The 21327-nt window shown below is 50.9% G+C and overlaps 2 protein-coding genes across 4 annotated transcripts; one reads left to right on the forward strand and one right to left on the reverse strand.

Moving 5' to 3' along the window:
- Positions 1-2644: 2644 nt before the first annotated feature.
- On the forward strand, positions 2645-13239 carry GPAT2 (glycerol-3-phosphate acyltransferase 2, mitochondrial). 3 transcript variants are annotated; one of them, XM_056122620.1, is made up of 21 exons: positions 2645-2707; positions 2840-2953; positions 3640-3713; positions 4099-4203; positions 4375-4503; positions 7597-7696; positions 8063-8196; positions 8494-8593; positions 8686-8898; positions 9204-9323; positions 9632-9714; positions 10041-10159; positions 10788-10858; positions 10946-11204; positions 11282-11430; positions 11615-11692; positions 12003-12134; positions 12215-12335; positions 12439-12504; positions 12738-12793; positions 13123-13239. In XM_056122620.1, exons 1-21 carry the CDS (start codon positions 2645-2647, stop codon positions 13237-13239), a joined length of 2403 nt encoding a protein of 800 aa, XP_055978595.1. The 3 variants fall into 3 exon arrangements, with proteins under 3 accessions (XP_055978595.1, XP_055978604.1, XP_055978612.1); XM_056122629.1 differs by having other exon boundaries at positions 10964-11204; XM_056122637.1 differs by lacking the exon at positions 8686-8898 and having other exon boundaries at positions 10964-11204.
- Positions 13240-13516: 277 nt separating this feature from the next.
- LOC130031411 (fumarylacetoacetate hydrolase domain-containing protein 2A) lies at positions 13517-21111 on the reverse strand. Its single transcript, XM_056122754.1, has 8 exons — positions 20960-21111; positions 19089-19336; positions 17483-17699; positions 15567-15626; positions 15218-15380; positions 14024-14132; positions 13836-13923; positions 13517-13697 (listed from the first exon to the last, which is right to left on the reverse strand). The coding sequence occupies exons 2-8, from the start codon at positions 19328-19330 to the stop codon at positions 13635-13637; spliced, it is 942 nt and encodes a 313-aa protein (XP_055978729.1). The 5' UTR covers positions 19331-19336; positions 20960-21111; the 3' UTR covers positions 13517-13634.
- Between the last annotated feature and the right edge of the window lie 216 nt (positions 21112-21327).

Raw genomic sequence — 21327 nt, forward strand, 5'->3', positions numbered from 1 at the left:
AGACCAGCGTCAGGTTCCTTGACGTTTCAGGAAGCTGGATGGCTGTGGAGGGGAGCTCTGGACCAGGGTGGCCGGCCTGGCCACGCGCTGGCGGTCAGTGGGCCCCTGAGGGGCCGCCCCCAGGGCTGTGAGGTAGCGTGCCCAGATGCCATGTGTTAGCCCTTTTTTAAATTTATTTTTAGACAATGGCAGATGGAAAACATTATTATTATTATTATCATTATTATTATTATTTTGCTTTTTGGGTCACACACGGCGATGCTCAGGGGTTACTCCTGGCTCTGCACTCAGGAATCACTCCTGGCAGTGCTCAGGGGACCATATGGGATGCTGGGAATCAAACCCGGGTCGGCCGCGTGCAAGGCAAACACCCTACCCGCTCTGCTATTGCTCTAGTCCCGGAAAACCTATTTTTTTAAAAAAAATAATTTTATAACGAACCCTTTAAGTTTAAATGTTGGCATTCCGGTATCAAATTGGAGGCTATTTTGTAGGTGAGTGGCATTTGACCCTTGCATTGCCAACCTGGTCCTCTACCTTAGCTTGGGAGCCCCTAAGCGGGGGAAGGGAGCATCCACGGGAGAAGCTACAGATAGATCTGTGACTGAGAGGGACTGCAGGTGCAAGGAGGGAACCTTCCAGAACTGACCTCTGGACTGTAGGAGCAGAGCAGGGAATTGACTTAGTTGGTGAACGGGAATTTACCCCTTACCCTGTAATTTTTTTTTCTTTTTGGGTCACACCCAGCGATGCACAGGGGTTACTCCTGGCTCATGCACTCAGGAGTTACTCCTGGCGGTGCTCGGGGGCCATACGGGATGCTAGGAATCGAACCCGGGTCGACTGTGTGTAAGGCAAATGCCCTACCCGCTGTGCTATTTCTCCAGCCCCCTTACCCTATAATTTGCGCTGCCTCCTTTTTAGGGCTCAGAGCGTGGACGTTAGATTTTGGGAATGGGGTGCTAGGAGGTTGGGGAGCAGAGATCTTCCTTGCAAAGCAGGGGGCAGTCAGGGTGTGGGAACTCCCGTAGGCCAGATATCTCTGAATGGTGGTGTGAGTAGCGGGTACTCTGGGTAGTTTGGGAAGAGCCCAGCAGAGTTTAGGTCATGTAGGAATCACCATCTGGGTATTAATTGGCTCTCGGATTCTAAAGTACCCGAGGTGGGATCTTCCGCAGGAATTCTGGAACCCGTCTAACACTTTCTGAGGCCCCTTCTGGGTGTGCTGGCTGCCGGGCAGACAGAGATGAGTAAGTGGTTTTGTTTGGTTTTTGTTTCTGGTCCACACTGTCTGTGTTCGGGACTTCTGGCTCTGTACTCAGGAATCATTCCTGGAGCGCTGAGGGGGATGGATATGAGATACCAGGGATTGAACCTGGTTCGCCAAGTGCACTATCTTTTTGGCCCCTGATTGCGCACTTGAAAATAAGAAGGTAGAACTCAGCTCAAAAAGAGACCCCTTTGTGCTGCAAGCTTGGACAGGTGAACCAAGGAAGAGAGCAAAAGCCTCAAGGAGATTCAGGTGTCCTGGATTTAGATCCCTGGGTAGAATGTGGGGGATGGTGGAGAAGAAAGAGACTCCCATGTGCTCCGTGTATGTCAGGGATGAGGCTAACGTGAATGGTTAAAATGGAGGGTGTTTTGGAGCCCAATCTCTGGGCCAGGAGGGGTTCAATGCTTTTTAATTTTAATTTTTTATTTTATTGAATCACTGAGCTGTTCATGATTAGTCGGTGTTTTTTTTTTAATTGAATAACGGTGAACTACAGTTACAAAATTTTCACGTTTGAGTTTCAGTCTTACAATGATCGAACGCCCGTGTACATTTTCCACCACCAGTGTCCCCAGTACACCCCCCCACACACATATCCTACCCCTCCCCTGCCTCCTAGTTGTTACTTCTTTAAATGAAGGGCAGATGTGCAGGGGAATATTGCTGTGGAAGGGAAGGTGCTAAGGAGATACAGTGTGGGCTCTTCTGTAGAAAGTGCTTTGTAAGAGTGACTTGGTTGTGTAAAATTCTGTCTTGTCAAAATCAGATGCAAATTGTTTAGGAATGGGTCTTTGTGGTTCTTTGGTGTGTTCTCAACTGTCCCCACCTAGTACCTAGCCCCATTCTTAGAATGATTAATAGATAAAGGGCTTGCTTCCAGTGTGCAGTAGAAAGAAGAACATTAAGTAGGATTTGGTAGCCTCTGTCAATGGTTCTGTTCCTCTTTTGGCAGCCCCATGTCTTTTTCCTGCCAAGTCAGTCTTGTTCTTTACCTCTTCATGGAAGGATATGAGTTTTTAGTACAGTTCCTAACTCTGCTGGGAGATGGAAGGTGGGTGTTGTAGGTAAAATAATATTCTTTCTGTTAGCTGCAGGGACCTCTAATCTGATACACCATTGGTTCCTTAGAGGGGCCAGTTGTATATAGGCTGCAGCGTTTTGCTCTTCAAAACCAACTTCTAGTATAGTTTCTCAGCATTGCTGTTCTGAGTGTTGTCTGTCCAATGCTAGGCATATGAATTTGTGGATCAACTCAGGAATCCCTAATTATGGTTCATGCTCTTGAACTCCTCTGTCCTCCCACCTCTCCCTAGGTTCTGGTGTAAAGACTGGAGACAGAGGTGACTAGTTCTCATTGCTTATAAGGCTTCCATGGACACCATGTTGGAATCCAGACTCAAAACCCAGCAGAGGAGCAGTCAGAATGCCCAGGAGGTACTGTGGCTCACCCATTCCCAGAACACCCTCTTCTCTTTTCCCTCCCCTCTTCTGCCCTTCCTTCTTGGACCACCTTCCCGCTGCTAAGGACTCTGAGTCCTCTCATCTCTCCATGTGGTCCTTTTCTAGACCATCCTCTGGTCCTCAGGCTTTGGGATGAAACTGGAGGCTGTCACGCCGTTTCTGGGAAAGTATCGCCCCTTTGTGGGTCGTTGCTGCCAGACCTGCACTCCCAAGAGCTGGGTGAGTGATGGAGGGCCAGGATTCCAGCCTGGGAAGCAACTTCCTCTATGTCCTTTCATGCTACACCTTCCCCTGCTAAGAGTGGAGGGAAGGAGGCATGAAAGAGCCTTGCCTTTTCACTAGCAGTAATGTAGATACACTGTATTGTCATATTGTTGATGTGGGGTTGACTACCACAGATCTGGCTCCCAGGCCTGGGAGAGTTGAGTGGGGAAGTGCAAAAAGGTCTGAGATTAGGGTGTGGCCACACATTTGGACTCTTGCCAGACCTCTACAAATCCTGTTGCACAGTTTTGGGGACACTGCCTATTCACTGTTCCCCCAGCACATGTTGATGTACATGCATGTCTTGTGCAGGTACCAATGGGACACAGGGTTCTGATGGAGATCTAGGCTGTGTCCCTTCCGCTGTTGATGAAAGACCTTAGAGACTTTTAATCTGCTACTGTCCAAGAGAGACTGTAGAGAATGCAGCCCTTCATTTTTCACCACGGAACTCTTTTCCTAACCAAGTTTCAGGATCTGAGGTTGGCCATCTTTGGGGAAATACTATAACATAATCCACTCTCCTGGTAGACTCCTTAGTCCTTCAGGCAAAAATACCACAGAAGACAGAGCAAGGAATTTCTTTTGCTGGTTTGTAAGGATCCCCACAGGACACGTTGTTCCTGCTTTCTCTTTGGCAGGAGTCCCTCTTCCACAGAAGCATAATGGATCTGGGCTTCTGCAATGTGATCCTGGTAAAGGAGGAGAATACCAGGTAGGCACAGTTAGGGGTTGGGTAGAGATTGGGCAGGGCCTTGGGTGCAGGGTGGCTGGAGTAATTCTCTTCCTCTGAGGAGTAAAAAGAAGGCTCTTAGCCTCGTCTCCATACCTGTAAGCAGGAAGAAGCAGCATTAGAGCTCTTCTATGGATCTTCTGCCGCCATTTATGGATTGCCTGCTGTATGTGCAGTCTACCCCATTCAGCAGGGCTAGGGGTGGAAATAGGGCTTAGACAGGCAGGTGCTTCCTTTCCCAGCTCTGTGATAAGCCAGATCATGTGTTCCTAGACCATGGGGGTGAAAGAACCCTTTGTGCGTTCTAGTTTTCTAGTTGAGTATAGACCTCTGAAAGCTCTCTCCCTGCTCTGGGGGCTTTGTCCAGGTTTCGGGGCTGGCTGGTTCGGAGGCTTTGCTATTTCTTGTGGTCACTGGAACAGCACATACCTCCTTGCCAAGACGACTCACAGAAGATCCTGGAAAGCTCTGGGTGAGGAGGCGGGGAATAGAGTTTGGGTGGAATTTTCTGGATCCTTGAAGGGATGACATGGATTCCAGGCAGGTATGGCTGGGTCTTATCTTTACATGGGGCCTTTGTTTAAAGGGCGAGGGTGAATTCCTGCAGCTCTGCCTCAGCCTGACCACTACCCTCATGTTACAGGATACAGAATATCATCTCAGGGAGGGTTTCAGGAGGGGCTGGGGACGGCCAACTGCCCAGCTCTGTGAAGAAAGAGGTGCAACACATCCTGGGCCACATTCAGGCCCCACGCCACTCCTTCCTGCTCAGGTAACTGCTGAGGGCATTCGTTCAGAGGCTAGAACCCCTGCTTTTTGGAGAGAGAGTGTGGGCTGAGCTTGGGGAGATCAATTCCTCTCATCAGGAGCCAGTTAGTATGTTTGCAAGAAAGCCTGAGGGCAGGTACCCCTGATCTGAATCCTATGAGATCTTGGAAGCACCAAGGAAGCCATATTCTTCCTTGGTGGGTGATATGAGTCATCCCTCACATTTAGCCCAGGTTCCCATCTGTACACACCTGGGTGTTATCTTTCTTGGGGGTAGGTGCCTGGGGGGGGCACTCCAGGAACCTTCAGCTTTGGCTTAGACTCTTAATAGCCCCTCCAGCCTTTCACTCCCCCCCCCTCCCACAGGCCAGGTTCCTATATATATAAAGAGAGAGGCATAGTGGTTGCCTAATCTTAGAGGCACCCATCCTCCTTCCTATATTCATACCAGCTTCTCTCACATTTGGCACACATTGGAGCTTTTTATGGATTCAGAGCACTGGTTCAATGAGTAAAGGGATACACAAGTCAGGGAGAACAGATGCATAGTTGCAAGGATGGATGGGGCTAGAATAGAGAGTATTGAAGGGACTTACAAGGGGAAAAAATGGGAAAAGAGCTAGCTTCTGGGTCTAATAACAGGAAAGTAGTCTTACTAGAGGAGTAGTGTGAGCCCCAGGAAAAGGTTGATTTTTTTTCTTTAAGCTGATATAGTTGGAAGTAGGCTAAGCGAGAGAGAGAGAGAGCTGTCAGAGATGAATTTGAGAAGTTAAGGGATCAGAAGAATAGAGCCATAGAAGTTTATATTGATTTATAGTTTTTGTGCTACACCTGGTGATGCTCAGGGCTTACTCCTGGCTCTGTGCTCAGGGATCATGTCAGGGCTTAGGGGACCATATGAAGTGGCAGGGATTGAACTCGGATTGGCTGTGTGCAAGGCAAGAGACAGTACAACTACTGGTTGTACTGTCTCTCCAACCCCTGCATTGATTTCTAAGTTAAAGCCAATATAATTTTTTGTTACTGTTTTGTGATGCCAGGGATCAAACTCAGGGCCTCACATATGCTAGTATTCTCTACAGAGCTACATTCACAGTCACTGGAATGGTTTTAAACAGGGAATGATGGGATTGGTTGGGATCAAGAATAGAGAACTGAAGACTTCTGATTGATGATGCTGCTGGTGGGAGGGAGGGGGATAGGGAGAGAGAGGGAGAGGGGGTATAGGTAGGAGAGAGAACACGGGCCTCTCTAGGGTGGAGAAAGAGAGAGCCCCAGTACACATCCCAGTGTCAAAATATGAAGGTATGAAAGTACACATCTCAAGAGGGGAGATGTGGGCGACACATGCTTGAGCACCACATACACTCAGCAGTAACACATGAGCACAAGCAGCAATGGTCTTGGGCAGCATATGTGCATGTGCTTCCTTTGTTCAAGTTGGCTTTCATAGGGTTTTCCCAACCTGTCCCACATGGGATTTTTTTGTCTAGGTAATAGTCTGTTGCTAGGGTGGTTGCCAAAGGGTAGAGTTTGGCACAGTGGATAGTCTTCTTTGAAATTCTTTTCTTGGCCTTTTTTCCTGCCTTTGGCGCTTTCCTGGCCTTTGTTCTGGCCTATGGTGCTTCTGTCCAGAGGGATTGGGGCTTCTCTGGTCAGTCCTGGTGCCTGGTAAAGGTCTTATCAGACCTTAGTTCCTGTGCTCACAAAGTGGGTTTTTAGCAGCCTTAGGGCTAGTTGGTTTTATTAATTCCCAAGAATTCAGTGTCATGGTGGGGGTGGGGGTGAGGCAGGGGGTTTTCCTTTTTTGCTGCCTGCCTGCTTCAATGGTTAGGTGGAATGTGGTGGTGACAGTAGAAGCTGGTAGATTGAGTGAGCTATATGAAGGTATATTCCTCCCTCATGCATTGGACTGCAGGGATTAGAAGAGCATGATGAAAGGTATGAGAGAACTCAGGAGACAAGGTTTCTGGCCAAGAATCCAGTGGTATGGACAGAAGGGGCAAACTTAGTGGAGTGAATTGGGCTCACAAAGGTTGTATTGATCATAAGATTGCATGTGTCTTCATGCTGGTAAAGAGAATGAGGCAGGTTGCTTATAAGTCTGGAGCTCAGAGAGAGATTGGGGTCAGGAACATATATATTTGCAGAGTTTTAGCAAATAAATTATATTTAAAACCTGGGGATGAGTTAGTGAGAGAAAGAGTTGCGCAGAGCTGTGCATATTGGACTCAGTAGTCTTGAAAGAGGCCACCTGAGCAAGACAGGAAATGAGGTTATTGGTGACCTTGACCAGTTGTCCAGTAATAGTTTGTTTTACTGTTCAGACTGTCAGTTGCTTGATCTAACCACCTTTATACCAGTGTCTCCTGCTTTTCATGGCTTAACTTTAGTTCTTGTAATAATAACGCCTTCTGAAGGAGGGACTGGGCACAACCCACTTCTGTTTGACCATGGATACCTACCTTCTGTAGATATACATAAGCGGCAGGACCATTAGTAAAAAACCACACTGGTTGAACAACTGGTTTCTTTTATGAGTGAAATTTTCAAAGGGGTACATAGGCTTACATCTCAGACTTCCCACTGTTAGCTGCTGCTGCATCTATGCTTCATGGGGAAATGGGAGCTGTCAGAAGCATAGCTGTCATGCCTGTGCACCAAATCTATATGCTTTCTGCATTTATATAAGGACAACTGTCACTAAAGCTGGTGTCCCGTTGGGCCTCTGGATGTTGTCCCTTCAGCTATCCCTTCTCAAGTATCATTAACTCCCCATTTATTTCACTTCTCCCAACAGCTTGCTTGTGGGAAAAGACCTTTCAGGATCATTTGTGGAGAGTCTTGACCTCTGATCTCCTTTGGGATAAATGGAGATAGGATGCTATGAAGCCCACCATGAGATCTTGGGAGTTGAGAATCTCACAGAGCATTGCATGAGTGTCAGACCCACTTTCCATCCCAGCACCACTACCACTTCTCAGCTTTCTCTTACTCAGCTTCTGTCATGTCCGAGTCACAATTCCTTTTTGGTCAAGTGGGGATCATAAGTTCTGCCTTTGTGGAGCACCAGGTGGACAGCCATATCACTCCCCAGGCTCTTCAGCTGGGCGCTGCTGCGATTCCTGAACTGCCTCTTCCTGAATGTGCAGCTCCACAAGGGTCAGCTGAAGATGGTCCACAAGGCTGTGCAGGCGGTGAGGCCCGCCTTCCATTGGGATGGGAAGGGAGGGGGGCAGGGGGCAGAGCTTGGGCCAGGCCCTGAAATCGGGACCATCCCTCTCAGCTGGTGGGAAAAATCCACTGCTCTGTGACGACCTTCTCTTATGGTCTCACGGTCCTGCTCCCTCAGGACTTCCTTTAACGTCTTTTCATCATGGTCTTAACCATTACTTTAGTACATTACCTTAAAATTGTTAGAGCTGCTGTACTTTTGGGAAATTTGCTCACAGGAAGAACGGCTAAGCTGAATCCCCCTCCCTCTGGGGCTGCCCTCGATCTGGAGGCAGTTTCAGTCTTGAGAGAGGGGGATTAACACTTCCCTCTGGCTCTCCCTGGAGCAGGGCTCCCCGCTTGTCCTCCTCTGTACCCACAAGTCACTCTTGGATGGGATTCTGCTGCCCTTCGTGCTGCTCTCTCAGGGCCTTGGTGTACTCCGTGTTGCTTGGGACCCCCGCATCTGCTCCCCCACACTCAGGTAAAGTCTCGTGCCTCTAGACAGCCATTAGAGAAATCCTCAGGCAGGGAGGGTGTGGGGATGTACAGGGAGCTGTGTTGGCAGAGCCCCCAGCTTTATTCCTGACCTTTCTGCTCTCCACCTCTGTCAGCCTCCTGAGGAACTCATGGAGGGTCAGCAGTGGGCCTTAGGACTATGCCTGGCCTCAGTGTTCATGCAGGTCCTGGATGACCATGGCTGGGCAAAGCTCTCAATAACCCACTTAGTCCTAACTCCTGAGCCCCATTTTCTCATCAGTTTCTGTCCTGTGCTCCACAGATCTCTGCTGAGGAAGCTCGGGGGCCTCTTCTTGCCCCCAGAGACCAACTTCTCTCTTGACAGCTCTGAGGGGGTCCTCGCAAGGGCTGTGGTCCATGCAGTAAGTACCATGGTGCTTGTATATGGACCAGGATGAGGGTAGAGGAACCTGTATCTGTTTGAGTATTGTCATCTGCCACCTCTTTTTTCCAGGCTGTGGAGCAGCTGCTGGTCAGTGGGCAGCCCTTGCTCATCTTCTTGGAGGAGCCCCCTGGGGTCCAGGGTCCACGGATGTCAGCCCTGGGCCAGGCCTGGTTAGGATCAGTAGTACAGGCTGTCCAGGTGGGAATTGTCTCAGATGCTACACTGGTGCCAATGGCCATCACCTATGACCTGGTTCCAGATGCACTTCATGATGCATATCATGTGAGTTCCTCCTGCCTCAGGGACCCAAGTGAATACTGTCTCCAGAGAGGAGACATAATATTGTGTCCTATGGTCAAGTTTTGTTTGGGACTGGGTGGTGAGAAGTGCAAAGGGAACCCTCTGTGATCATCGCTGTTAAGACTGGTACCATCAGTTTCATCCTCAAAAGACCCAGTGAGATTTTCTGCATGGGTGAAAAAATTACTGTCAAGATTAGGTACCAGTTTGGCCTTGAGATAGATTTTGGGCAGAAAGTAGTGCCCTGAGTGTGCACTGAGCACGCACTGAGCACTTCCTCCCTGCAGGTCTCAGCCCCACTGGGGCTATGGACAGGAGCTCTGGCTGTCTTGCGGAGCCTGCGAGGTTGGGGTTGCAACCGCCGGGCCTGCGTCCGTGTGCACCTGGCCCAGCCCTTCTCCTTGCAGGTATGGAACCTTTGGTGCAAGGCTGAAATATCTAAGGTCTTCCCTGGAGCTTCTGGTTCTTGGTTGTAAAAACCCCTGTGGGTAGGGCATGCAGCAGACCTGGGTTCTATCCCTGGAATCCCTTATGGTCCCTGGATCCCCACCAGGAGTGATCCCTGAGCACAGAGCCACGAGTAAGTCATGAGTAATGATGGGTATGCTCCTTCCCCCCAAAAATCCCCAAACCTATACAGAGATAGCCTTGCTCATCCAGATAAGCAAGTTTCCCATGGAGCAGGCAGATAGTATGAAGCCTTTATCTTGAGCAGGAATACACCATCAACGCCAGAAGTTGCTGGGGCAGCAGGCAGACCCTGGAGCAGCTGCTGCAGCCCATTGTGCTGGGCAAATGGTAGGCACAGGGATGTGTGTGGGTGTTGGGGCAAGGCAAGCAGCCCTTTGGCTGTAGGTCTAAGCTGGCACTCCTCCCATACACAAACATCACTAGCTCTAGCTTTCCTACACCACAGATCCATGGTTTATACAGAATAGTGCCAAGCACAACCTTCCCCCACTTACCTGTAATCGGAGAATCTTGAGTACGGGATATTGCACCCAGGGTTCCAGGAGCACTCCCTACTATTAGTTTGGGAAGGGATGACACATTTGAGATAGTACTGGGCTCCCCAATAATTGATTATAGGTTTAATCCCTACTGCCTATTTGTCTCTAACCTAGTACTGTCGTGCCAGACACGGAGAAAGAACAGGAATGGACCCCAGTAATAGGGCCCCTTTTAGCACTCAAGGAAGAAGACCAGCTACTTGTCAGGAGGCTGAGTCGTCACGTCCTGAATGGTGAGCTAAAATGCGGCTGAGCCTTCTGGGCAGGTTCCTGAGCAGCCCCTTCTCTTCTGGAGCTTTTCTCTCATCAGCAGGACCCTCCATTCTGAGTGTTTCTACACCCGACATCCCTCAACAGAGCAATGGGAGGCAGCAGTGCACAGGGCTGGTGCCTTGCCATGCCACCTAGCCAGGTTCCTCAGCTCACCTCTCTTGAGCTTGATCGCCTTAGCTGTTTATGGGATGCCATGACCAAAAAGAACCTTGCACAGAGGACTTTACAGTACCTGCACAGAGCAGACTCATACCACAGTTACCATTATTACTGTCCTAAGTGCTCCTCTGTATCAGACTTGGGGGTTGGTGGGTGGGCCTGAGGGTCAGGGGAGGTCCCTGAGCTCCCCAGCTGACTCTCAGCATGTTACTTGATAAAATGCCAATTCTCCACTAGGGTGGCACTCAAGGACCAGCCTTCCCTCGGGTGGATTTGTGGGGGCAGTGGGGTAGAGGGGTGATGGTGGCTGCTGCCAGGGAGTCTGGAGAGGTGTGTCCTTGGTTGCAAAGACTTGTGAAGGTGGAGGGGGACCAGGCTGGGCTGCTGGGCCGGGGGAGTCTGAACAGCATCCTCCTCCCTTGGTCCCAGCCAGCGTGGCCAGCTCGGCAGTGATGAGCACAGCCATCATGGCAACTCTGCTGCTGTTTAAGCACCCCAAGGTAGGTGCTTAGGCACAGTGTGGCAGGGAACTGGGAGAGGGTGGCCCTCCTACTCAGCCCCCTGCACTCCCCCCGACCCCCCACCAGGGCGTGTTCCTGTCCCAGCTCCTAGGGGAGTTCTCCTGGCTGACGGAAGAGACACTGCTGCGTGGTTTTGATGTGGGCTTCTCAGGGCAGCTGCGGTGCCTGGTACAGCACACACTGAGCCTGTTGCGGGAGCATGTTGCCCTACTGCGTGTCCATCAGGGGGACTTGCTGGTGGTCCCACGGCCTGGCCTAGGCCGCACACACCTCGCACACCTGAGTGCTGAGCTGCTGCCTGCCTTCCTGAGTGAGGCGGTGGGTGGTGAGTGCCCACAGCCGGGGTGGGTGGGAGGCATCTGGGGATGCAGGGAGCAGTGTCCTCACAGGTCCCTTCCCCAGCTTGTGCGGTCCGAGGGCTGCTTGCAGGCAGAGTGCCACCGGAGGGGCCCTGGGAGCTGCAGGGCATCGAGCTGCTGAGCCAGAACGAGCTGTATCGCCAGATCCTGCTGCTGTTACACTTGCTACCACAGGACTTGCTGCTGCTGCAGGTCAGACCTCCCCTGCCAGCCCAGTACCTTCCTGTGCCAACACCCTCTTGGTGAGAGGAAGGACCCAGGCCTGCCTGGGCCTCATTCCTAAAACCTATGGCAGTAGCTCTCTTCCCACACCTCTGGCCAGGGTTTTGCCCTTCACCTGCCTCTTGAAACCATATGGAAACTTTTCTCTCCTCAGCCCTGCCAGTCTTCCTACTGTTATTGCCAAGAGGTCCTGGATCGTCTCATCCAGTGTGGGCTCCTGATTGCTGAGGAGGTAGGCAGGGTAATCGGAGACCAAGCCCCTGTCAAGAGCCTGGCTTCCTCTGGGCAATGTGTATGCTGTGGGGTGAGTGTGGCTCCTGCTACTTTCTTCCTTGGAATTTGGTGGACCACATTTGCCCCGGGCTGGTATGTATTCATTGTGACCAGACTGAACAAAATTCAAGTTGTTCTGCAGGTATCATGGTCTGGCATGGCCCTGGGTATCTTTTGGGCTCCCTAGATTTGCATTTTCTACTTTTGCTTGATGGGCCTGGTCTGCCTTGGCCAGCTTGACAGGGACCAATGGCTCCTGTAACCCCTAGACGCCAGGCTCCCGGCCAGCCTGTGACACAGGGCGACAGCGTTTGAGTGCAAAGCTGCTATGGAAACCAAGTGGGGATTTTACTGATAGCGACAGCGATGAATTTGAAGAGGCTGAGGGCCGGTACTTCAGGGTGCGTTCGGAGAAGCCCGTGGGGAGGGGGTAGGCTGGAGGGGGCAGTGAGCCTGCCCTCACCCTGCCTGTCCCCTCCAGCTTAGTCAGCAGTCTCGCTGCCCTGACTTCTTCCTCTTCCTCTGCCGCCTGCTCAGCCCACTGCTCAAGGCCTTTGCATACGCTGTGGCCTTCCTCCATCAGGGGCAGCTGCCAGACACTGGTGAGGCCTGTACTGCTCTGGCCATCCTTGGGGAGAAGCGGAGCGCAGGGCAGGAGTTGTGCCTGCACAGGGGATCCCAGGGCTATGCCTTCTCTCTTGGCAGAATCGGGCTGTGTGGAGCAGCTGTTTGAGTTTCTGAAGGCTACTGCACAGGAAGATGGGTTCTTCGGTGAGTTTCAGGCACCAGCCAGGCTCCAGGGAGGGCCTGCGGGTGGCTGCTGCCCCCTGTTGGGCAGTAACAGAGGTGGCCCAACTCCAGGAATGAGGGCTGCAGACATTAGAGTGCCTTTGGATCCCGTTTAAACAAGGAAAGGTGGTTCCTTCTATCAACAGGAGGACACGAGAAGCCGCTGTCCAGTGGCTCCTTGCCCTCCCTAGAGCCTTCACCTCTCTTCCCTTCAGAGTGTGCTGACCCAAACCTTGCCATGAGTGCTATCTGGACCTTCAGAGACCTGGGGGTGAGAGGGGCCCGTTTCACCATTGTCTTGTCCTCCTGTCTCCCATCTCCAGCCCCACACCCTGATAGGGCTGCTCAGGCAAGCTCAGCAGTGCCCACCTGGGAATTGACCCAGCATATCTTGAGAATATATGTGGGTGATACTTGGCTCAAATCCATTTGGTTTCCTGCCTCTCATGCCGTCCCAACCACTGGCTCCTCTATTCCTATAGTCTGCCAGGCGGCACTTGTAACCCCCCCCCCCAGCCCCAAATACTGAGTTCGCACTGCATTCTGCAAAGGGCAGCGTGCCCACTGGGGGAGTGCTTATTGTCCTTCCCTATGGCCCAGGTGCTGCAGCAGACGCCAGGCCCTACAGGCCCAATACTCCACCTGTCCCCCACATTCACCAGCCGGGACAATCAGGACAAGCTAGAGAAGTTCATCCGGCAGTTCATTTGTAACTAGAACTGTGGCGACAGCCTGTGCTGAGACTCCTCAGCCTCAGATAAAGCCATGCCCCTGACTGAGAAGACTGGGAAGACCCTTGAGGTTTGATCATCTTTTGTGGTCTCTTCCTATTAGTGTAATAAATGAGGTATAATAAAAGATGTGACTCCTACCCAGCAGTGTCTTTGTGTCTTTGAACCCACAGCCTTACCATCCCCTCCCCTAGAGCCCCTACTAGATGCAGTGTATCTCTCGTTCCTAGAAACAACCCTATAAAACAGTAGCAGAAACCAAGTTGCTGCTTTGGCCTGATAAGTTTATTGAGGGAAGGGCTCTGTTGCTTCTCCCTTCTGGGCCCCCTGAACAAGTGCCTTCACCTCGTGTCCTAAGTCCTGGGCCTGTAGCAGAAACCATCACACCACCTTGTTGATGATGACACCTACTTCTTCTATCTCACATTGGACTTCATCACCCTTCTGCAACAAAGCATACCATGAGGCTGTCAGTCTTGTCTGCCATGTCCACACACACATAGGCTTGAGCCTCACAAGGCTGAACCAAGCCTGTTAGGCCTGCTAGGTCCCTTCTCCCATTCCTCCTTTTAAACAACCTACCTTGAGAAAGACAGGAGGTTTCCTGAATACACCAACACCCGGAGGGGTCCCAGTCAGGATGACATCCCCAGGGTAAAGAGTGACAAACCTGGGGTAAAGGACCAGGTGAGACCAGAGGTGCAGGGCAGGAAAGGAGGAACCAGCTCAGTATACAGTTAGGTCATGAGGCAAGGCCTCGTCCCACTTACTGGGAGACCCAGGCTATCAGCTCCTCCGTCTTAAATACCATCTGGTTGGTATTGCTGCTCTGGACTACCTCCCCATTCACCCGACAGCAGATCTTCAAGTTGTGTGGATCTGAAATGCAAAAATAACAATGTGAAGTTCTTCCTTCTCCTCTCCCAATAATCAAAATGAAAACACCAGGAGGCCTAAGGACTTGAGAGGTGATGGGCTGTGTGTTGGTCCATCTATACATGCTCCAGGAACTCTGTTCCCACTTCAACTTGGCATTGCCTGCCATGGAAACTGACCTCCTCGGGCCTCTGTGCATCCAACCACCTGGCACAGCAACTGCCAGTGGTTATTTGGGTGAGGTATGACCCGTTTCACCATTGTCTTATTCCCCTGCCTCCCATCTCCACCCCACAACACCCCGGTAGGATTGCTCAGGCAAGTCCAGGAGTGCCCACCATGGATTTGACCCAGCACATCCTGAGAATAGGTGTGGGTGATACTTTGCGCAAATACGCTTGGCTTCCTACCTCTCATACCACAGATCCTGAAAAGGGAGAGACAGATGGCTTTTTTAATTTTTCTCCCTTAAAAATATCCATCCATGGCAAAGATGGCAACTAAAAAAACAAAATGACTCAGTATCTACAGAGCAACGGGGACCAGTACGAGCAGGGTCAGTGACACCACCCGTACCTGATGTTAGAGGGGTCAGCTTACCTATAATGGTGTCCTGGCTAAGAAGTCCTTTATCTTCACTTTTTCATTGGTGGTCTGACTGTCTTAGTCACAAGCACACCCCTAAGAGCAGCTGGAACATAATTTAATCTCACCGATGACTGCACAGGATGGCATATGGCTGAAACTGCCTGGCCATGTGCAGCCTCCATGGCTGGGCTACCATATTTCCTGCTGGCTCACCACCCTTGCTGCTTGAAGCTGGCGCTGCTCTGGGCATGCTGGCTGAAAGGTCCCATTCATGTTCTCGCATCTCCCTTACTGCGCAAGTGCGTGGGCTTTTTGACCGCCATTCTGTGATGCTTAAGGGCCAGCTGTGCTTTCTCCCAACCCAGACTTCTAGACAGAAGCAGCTGGAAGAAGCCAGGCCCACCTGTCAGGGGTAGACCAGGTGGGAGAGTGTGTGTGTGTGTGTTTGTATGCGCGTGCATGCACAAGGAGGGTGTCTTCATGTTGGCCTTCTGACCTACCTGCTATACTATCCTTGGTCACCAAGGCAGGGCCCAAGGGGCAGAAGGTGTCAAAGGTTTTTCCCAGAAGCCACTGTTTTCCATTGCGTCTCATTTGCCAGTCACGAGCACTCACGTCATGTGCTACAGTGAAACCAGCCACATGAGCCATGGCATCTGTGGCCTGTGGGGAACAGGGGGTTGCTAGATCCCAGTGACACCAACCCCCGTAACAGGATCTCAAATCCTTAACCCCGCATTAATGGCCAGAGCTAGTCAAAGGTGGCAGGTCAGTCAGAAGACAGAGGAGGAGGTTGGTTTCACCACTTTCCAATGCAAGGGACAGATACTATCACCCCTTCCTCCTCACCTTAATGTGCTTGCCTCTCTTTCCAATGACCACAGCCAACTCCACCTCCCAGTCCACCTCCTGTAGAGTGGGAAAGGAACCGTGAGTGACCCATACCCAGGTTGAGGTGCCAGATATTGCCTCATGGTCTAATCCTCTAACTGTGGGGCTCCACTGGCCATATATGTAACTACAGCCAGAGTGGAGTGAGCAACTTGGGAGATACTTATAGATCCCAAAGCTCTGGGCAGTGGCAGATAGTACCAGTGAATATAGGCATAGCTGCTCATTCTGACTAAAGAAGAATAAAGTGTCTGGGGCCTAAGAATAAAGTCACTCCTCCAAAAAAATCATTACCAAGTAATAACAGCAAACCACTGTGTGCCAGACAGTGCTCTAAGTGCCTGGATAGACTCATTCGACTAAGAATTAATGCATCAAAACAAGTGTGGGCAAATGGATTGAATAAGCAATTTATAGGAACACACATGGCTATACAGACAAAATGAAAGCATTCAGCCCTTCCCTAATCAACAAAGTGCAACTACAAAACAGACACAATTAAGCATTCAAATAGCCTAATGGTAGCAACCAGAGTTGCTGCTGAGAACACACCCTAAACCTGTTATTATTGTCTAGGATCTTCCTACTAGAACTAGTGTTTGGGAGAACTACCTAATTCTAGGTCTGAAACAGATCAACCTGAAATATTCTGGCAAGAATGCAAGGAATCCTGAGAAAGTGATGGGGGATGGGAGCCAGCTTGAAGGAAGCCCTTGCGTGGATCAGTTAAGGACTATTGAACATCAAAAAGAATGTGATAATTTACCAAATAATTGAGTAAAAATACAAGATAGGTATTCTTAGTGACACAAAAGGATCAGTGGTTGGGCCAGAGTGATAGTACAGCAGGTAGGGTGCTTGTCTTGAGCCCAGTTGACTGGGGTCCCTGGCATCCCGAGGGCAATCAGAAATATTCCCAACTGAAGTATATAAATTTACTAAGGTTAAATTTTTCAGTTATGATAATGCATTATGGTCATTAGACATTGTTCTTAGAAGAAATCTTAGAAGGTGATGCATGCTGAAGTTTCTATGAAAGCTCCGTCAGCATTGGTCAAAGTTCTCTACTCCTCTCTCAGGCCCTTCTTCCCCAATAAAATACCGTTGTGTGTGTGAGTAGGGAGAGAAAGGGAGAGAGAAAAAGGAGGCAGGAAGAGTGGGAGGGAGAGGAAGAGCAAATATGAAAAAATGTTTATGTGAACTCAGGGGAATAGTGTCTATTATTTTTTAGCTTTCCTATAATTTCCAAAATATTTAAAAATTTGAGAGAGAAAAATCAGTGTTTTTTTTTAAATCAGTGTTTTTTAAGGATGGACATGTGAATTGCTATTATATCTTCTGATGTTCATGCTAGATCAATTTCAGACAAGTTCTGAAACACTACCTAGACTTTGACACAATCAAAGCTTATTCAAAGGAAATTAACATTTAAAAAGACAGTAACTGCAACTTTATTTATAAAATTCTAAAACTGGAAGTATCCAGATTACTGAATAAATTCATGGCCACTGAAAACAAAGTAGTAACCGAAATTTTCTGTAGAGAATATTTAATGGCATGAAAAATGTTCTTGATGATGTCCTATGTAATTGGTAAGTTTGTGCACAATGCAAGTAAGTATGGGACTGGGAAAATACAGCAGAACACTACCAACTTGAGCAATGGGAGAACAGGTGACTTAATTTTTATATTTATCTAAGTTCTATGAATTTCCTGTAATGTAGCTATGTTACTTTCTTAATCAGTGAAAGATACAAAATAATTTCTCCAGGCAGCCTGTCACCTGTTTAATGTGTCAGAGTGACAAGTGACAGAGGCTCCCTTTGGCTAGATGAAGACAGAGGGTTTGGGAAGGGCGGTGGGGAGGCACCAACCTGACTCTCAGGAGGGAGGAGGATGTCGTCGTAGGGGCCCACGATGGAGCTGCCGAACTTGCTGAAGATGATGGGCTCCTTGGGCACGCGCACGTTCTGCTCTTTGCAGTGGTCCACATAATTCATGCCCACACACACCACCTTGTCTGGCCGTGTGACTGGAGCCAGGAAGGTCACCTCTGACCGTGCTAGGACTGGCAGCTGGGCACCCAGGGCCCTACAGAGACCAGAGGAATACAGGAACAGGCTGGGGACAGGCTGGGAAAACACTGGAGAGGCCTTGCAGCAGCTATAGGGGGATGCTATTCTATTAGAATGTTCAGAACTACAATCATCAGTTAGTGTGGAAACCAAACCTTTGCTATCAGAGCACTGCTGATCTCTTGATTTCTTTCCCCGTATTACATAATAATATTCCTGCCAGAGAACTCAAAAGGCATAGACGGGAACCATGGTGTTCTCTCTCCATCTTTCTAGTCTGTTCTTGGAGAATGCAGGTCACACTCAGGAGACCCACAAGTCCTTGGGACAGCTCTTCAGGTACAGAGTACACTTCTAGCTATTTCTTGTACAAATAACAACACATCCTGTACACCTTACATGTGCACGTGTGCACATGTACATTTGCGCGCGCGCACACACACACACACACACACACACACACACACACACACACATCTTTGTATTGCTACGTGGCAGAGATAGCCCCATGCTCTAGGGAGGAGCATGGAAGTAATTTCCGATCCCAGCCACTACGAGAGTATGGAAAGCATACTGCTGCCCATGCTGCACTAACATTTCTGCCAGTTTCATCGGTGGATCGGTGGATTTTTTTTTTTTATCTCAAAGTCGATTTTTTTTTGTTTTTCTGTTTTTGTTTTGGGGTCACAACTGGTGATGCTTGAGGGTTACTCCTGGCTCCGCACTCAGGAATTACTTCTGGCGTTGTTTGGGGGATCGAACCTGGGTCAGCCATAGGCCAGGCAAAAGCCATACTTTTTGTACTATCATTCCAGCCCTCAAAGTGGTTTTTAATTAACTTTTCATCAATACCTTTAGACCAGCTTTCATAGGGCACCCAGCTCCTAACTAATTTGCAGTCCTCTCTCCTCTAAGGAATTTGGAATTCCAGCACTCCCCCAGCTTCTCAGGACTTCTCTGAGGACACTAAAGTTGCAGACCACTATAGTAGGCAGGCCAAGTTTTGGCTCTGCCACCAAAGGTCTGAGCATGGGACAGTCACCCACCCCTGGCCTCAGTTTCACCCTCTGTAGACAACCCTATCAAATCTCTCTCTCTCTTTTTTCTTTCTCTCTCTCTCTCTCTGGAGGGGACAATACCCAGTGATACTCAGGGGTTACTCCTGGCTCTGCATTCAGGGCCATATGAGATGTTGGGGGTTGAACCCGGGTCAGGCCCATGCAAGGCAAATGCCGTACCTGCTTTACTATTTTTCCAGCCCCAAAGATCAGATTTCTAAGGCTCTTCACCCAAAGAACAGGGAGAAAGGAAAGGCAGGTGGGCCTGCTCCCCTGCAAGTGCCGCCTGCTGGTTGTTTCCCAGGGTGAGCAGAGAAGCAAGGCCAGAAGGCTGCCTGCTAATGCACCTTTTTGCTATGGAGAATGTGGCCTCTCCCTGCTCCAGGAACTCCATCATCGTCTTGGGCAGTGTGGGATCAAAGGCATTGAGGTTGATGACCCCGCCGCCATTCCCTGACTCCAGGCCCAGGTGCGGTCCCTTCAGGTGGGCTGTCTGGAACTGTACCAGTCGCATGTCCCTGGCTGGTTGGTAGCGCCACCTCTGGGTCCGTAGCAGAGTTGTAAGCACCCTTCTTCCGGAGACCAGCATCGGAGCCTGTGGAGAGAAGGGCACATCTAATGCATGGGCAACTACCTACTGCAGCTGCCATGAGCTGTTTTTTTTTATTTTATCATTTTGTCTTGGCTCATATCCAATGATGCTCAGGCTCTGCATTCAGGAATTACTCCTGGTGATGCTCAGGGGACCGTATGGGACGTCAGGGATTGAACCTAGGCCCTATGTGCAAAGCAAATGCTCTACCCACTGTACTATCGCTCCTGCCCCCATGAGTGATTTTGAAATGGCACATTGATCCTGTTACCCTCCTACTTCAAATGCTTCCTAGCGCTTACATGACCAAGTAAGAATCCCACCAGGCCGCTCAGCCTTCTAGAAGCCTCAACTTTGCTGTCCAAACAATAGTCATTTCCTTTCTCCCAGCACTGTGCCTGTCACAGAGATAGGGCTTAGCTTCTCTGTTGGTTGAGCCAACATGACAGCAGGGGAGAGCTGGGTGGCTTCCCTCTCCCATCAGTCAAGGGTGCGAAAAGGGCAAAGGTCCCATTTTTAATGCCAGGCTCCAATCTGAGCCTACTCTCTTGTTCTGCCTCTAAGTCTGGCTCCATGCCTCCTCCTGCATCCTTGCATGGTTCCCTGCTCTCTAAAGCAACCCTTAACAGTCAGGCCGATACAAATCCCAGACTCCTGTTGCTCAACCCAACTGCTTTGCTCAGGCAAAGTCCCAACAGATCCAGGTCACCAATCTGATCCCTGTGGTGGCAGTTGAGTGGGACCAGAAAACCAGGGGTGTCAAAGAGCACCCACCCTCCTCTCCCATGCAAGCACTGTCAAAAGGCTGCGCAAGGCCAAAAGACCTGCACACCACAGATTCCAGAACAGTCACTGCTCAAGCTGAAAAACCAATCTGAACTTCGTACTTCCCCAACAGTGTCCGATTTCATTCTTTTTATTTGGGGGGGGGGGGTTCCCCAGTGAAAGGCCGAACCATCAGTTCTATTTTGCAGATGAAATCACCAAGGCTTAGAGGTCAATGGATTTGCCCAAGTTCCCAAGGACTGGAATCCAAATCTGGGTGGCAATGAAATGTTGGACTTGGGCTCACGTGTCCTGGGTGGTGGGGTGGGTCCTACAAGAGAGCCCTTCTAGAGGCACAGGCCACCCCATCTGCCACACTTGGGGTTGGGGCGGGCACTTGCTGGCTTGCTGGCGTTGACTGGGGGGAAGGCTGGGCTCTGCCCTCCCGACCACCAGGCACTGGTGGCTTCTCATTGTGTCCTCCACAGCACCCTCGGGCAGGGCGTCCCATTTGACAGAGGGCACTGAGGCTTGCAGAGGAGAGGCCAGGTGCCAAGTAAGAGTCAGCAAGAGGTCCTGGCGCGTCCTCTTCGCCTCGTGCAACAAGGATGAAAAACGGGACTTCTTCCAAAGAGGCCGAGGCTGGAGGCCGGGTTGTGCTGGCACACACGTCCCCTCCTTGCGCCAGCGGCTCCCGGTCCCCTCCCTGGGCCCAGCTCTGACGCCTGCATAAGTGGGCCGGGCCTGCGCAAACGGTCAGAGAGGCCCGGGCCGTGTACTGTGTCCCATGCTCAGAGAGAGGACAAGAGGGAAGGGGGCTGCAGCCCCGGGGCCGCCCGGCCAGGTCCAGACTCACCCTACCTGGCCGCCGGCGCTGGTCCTGCCAGGCGCCTGCGCTGTCGGGCGAGGGCTCGCGGGGCCAGGGTCCAAGGTCAGCGGGCGCGGGGACGCCGGCACCACGTCCTAGCGCCGCCACCGCTGGGCACCAGCACCCGCTGCACCGCGGAGGCGCCTCTAAGCAGCGGGTGGCCGCGGCGGGCGCTTCCTGGTGACGGCACAGGCCGCGGCCAATCGCAGGGCGCTCCTCGGTCCGTGGCAGGCGCCCGCGCCGCTTCTCCCGGGGGAGTGGCTCGCGCGAGGGGCGGGCGAGCCCCGAGGTCACCCCCCACCCTCGGCGCGCCGGGCAGGGTGCCGGCGGGGACACGCACGGAGGTAGCTCTGTGGTGCAG

Source organism: Sorex fumeus, unplaced genomic scaffold (assembly GCF_029834395.1).
Source record: "Sorex fumeus unplaced genomic scaffold, SorFum_2.1 ptg000006l, whole genome shotgun sequence".
NCBI classification, from domain to species: Eukaryota; Metazoa; Chordata; class Mammalia; order Eulipotyphla; family Soricidae; genus Sorex; species Sorex fumeus.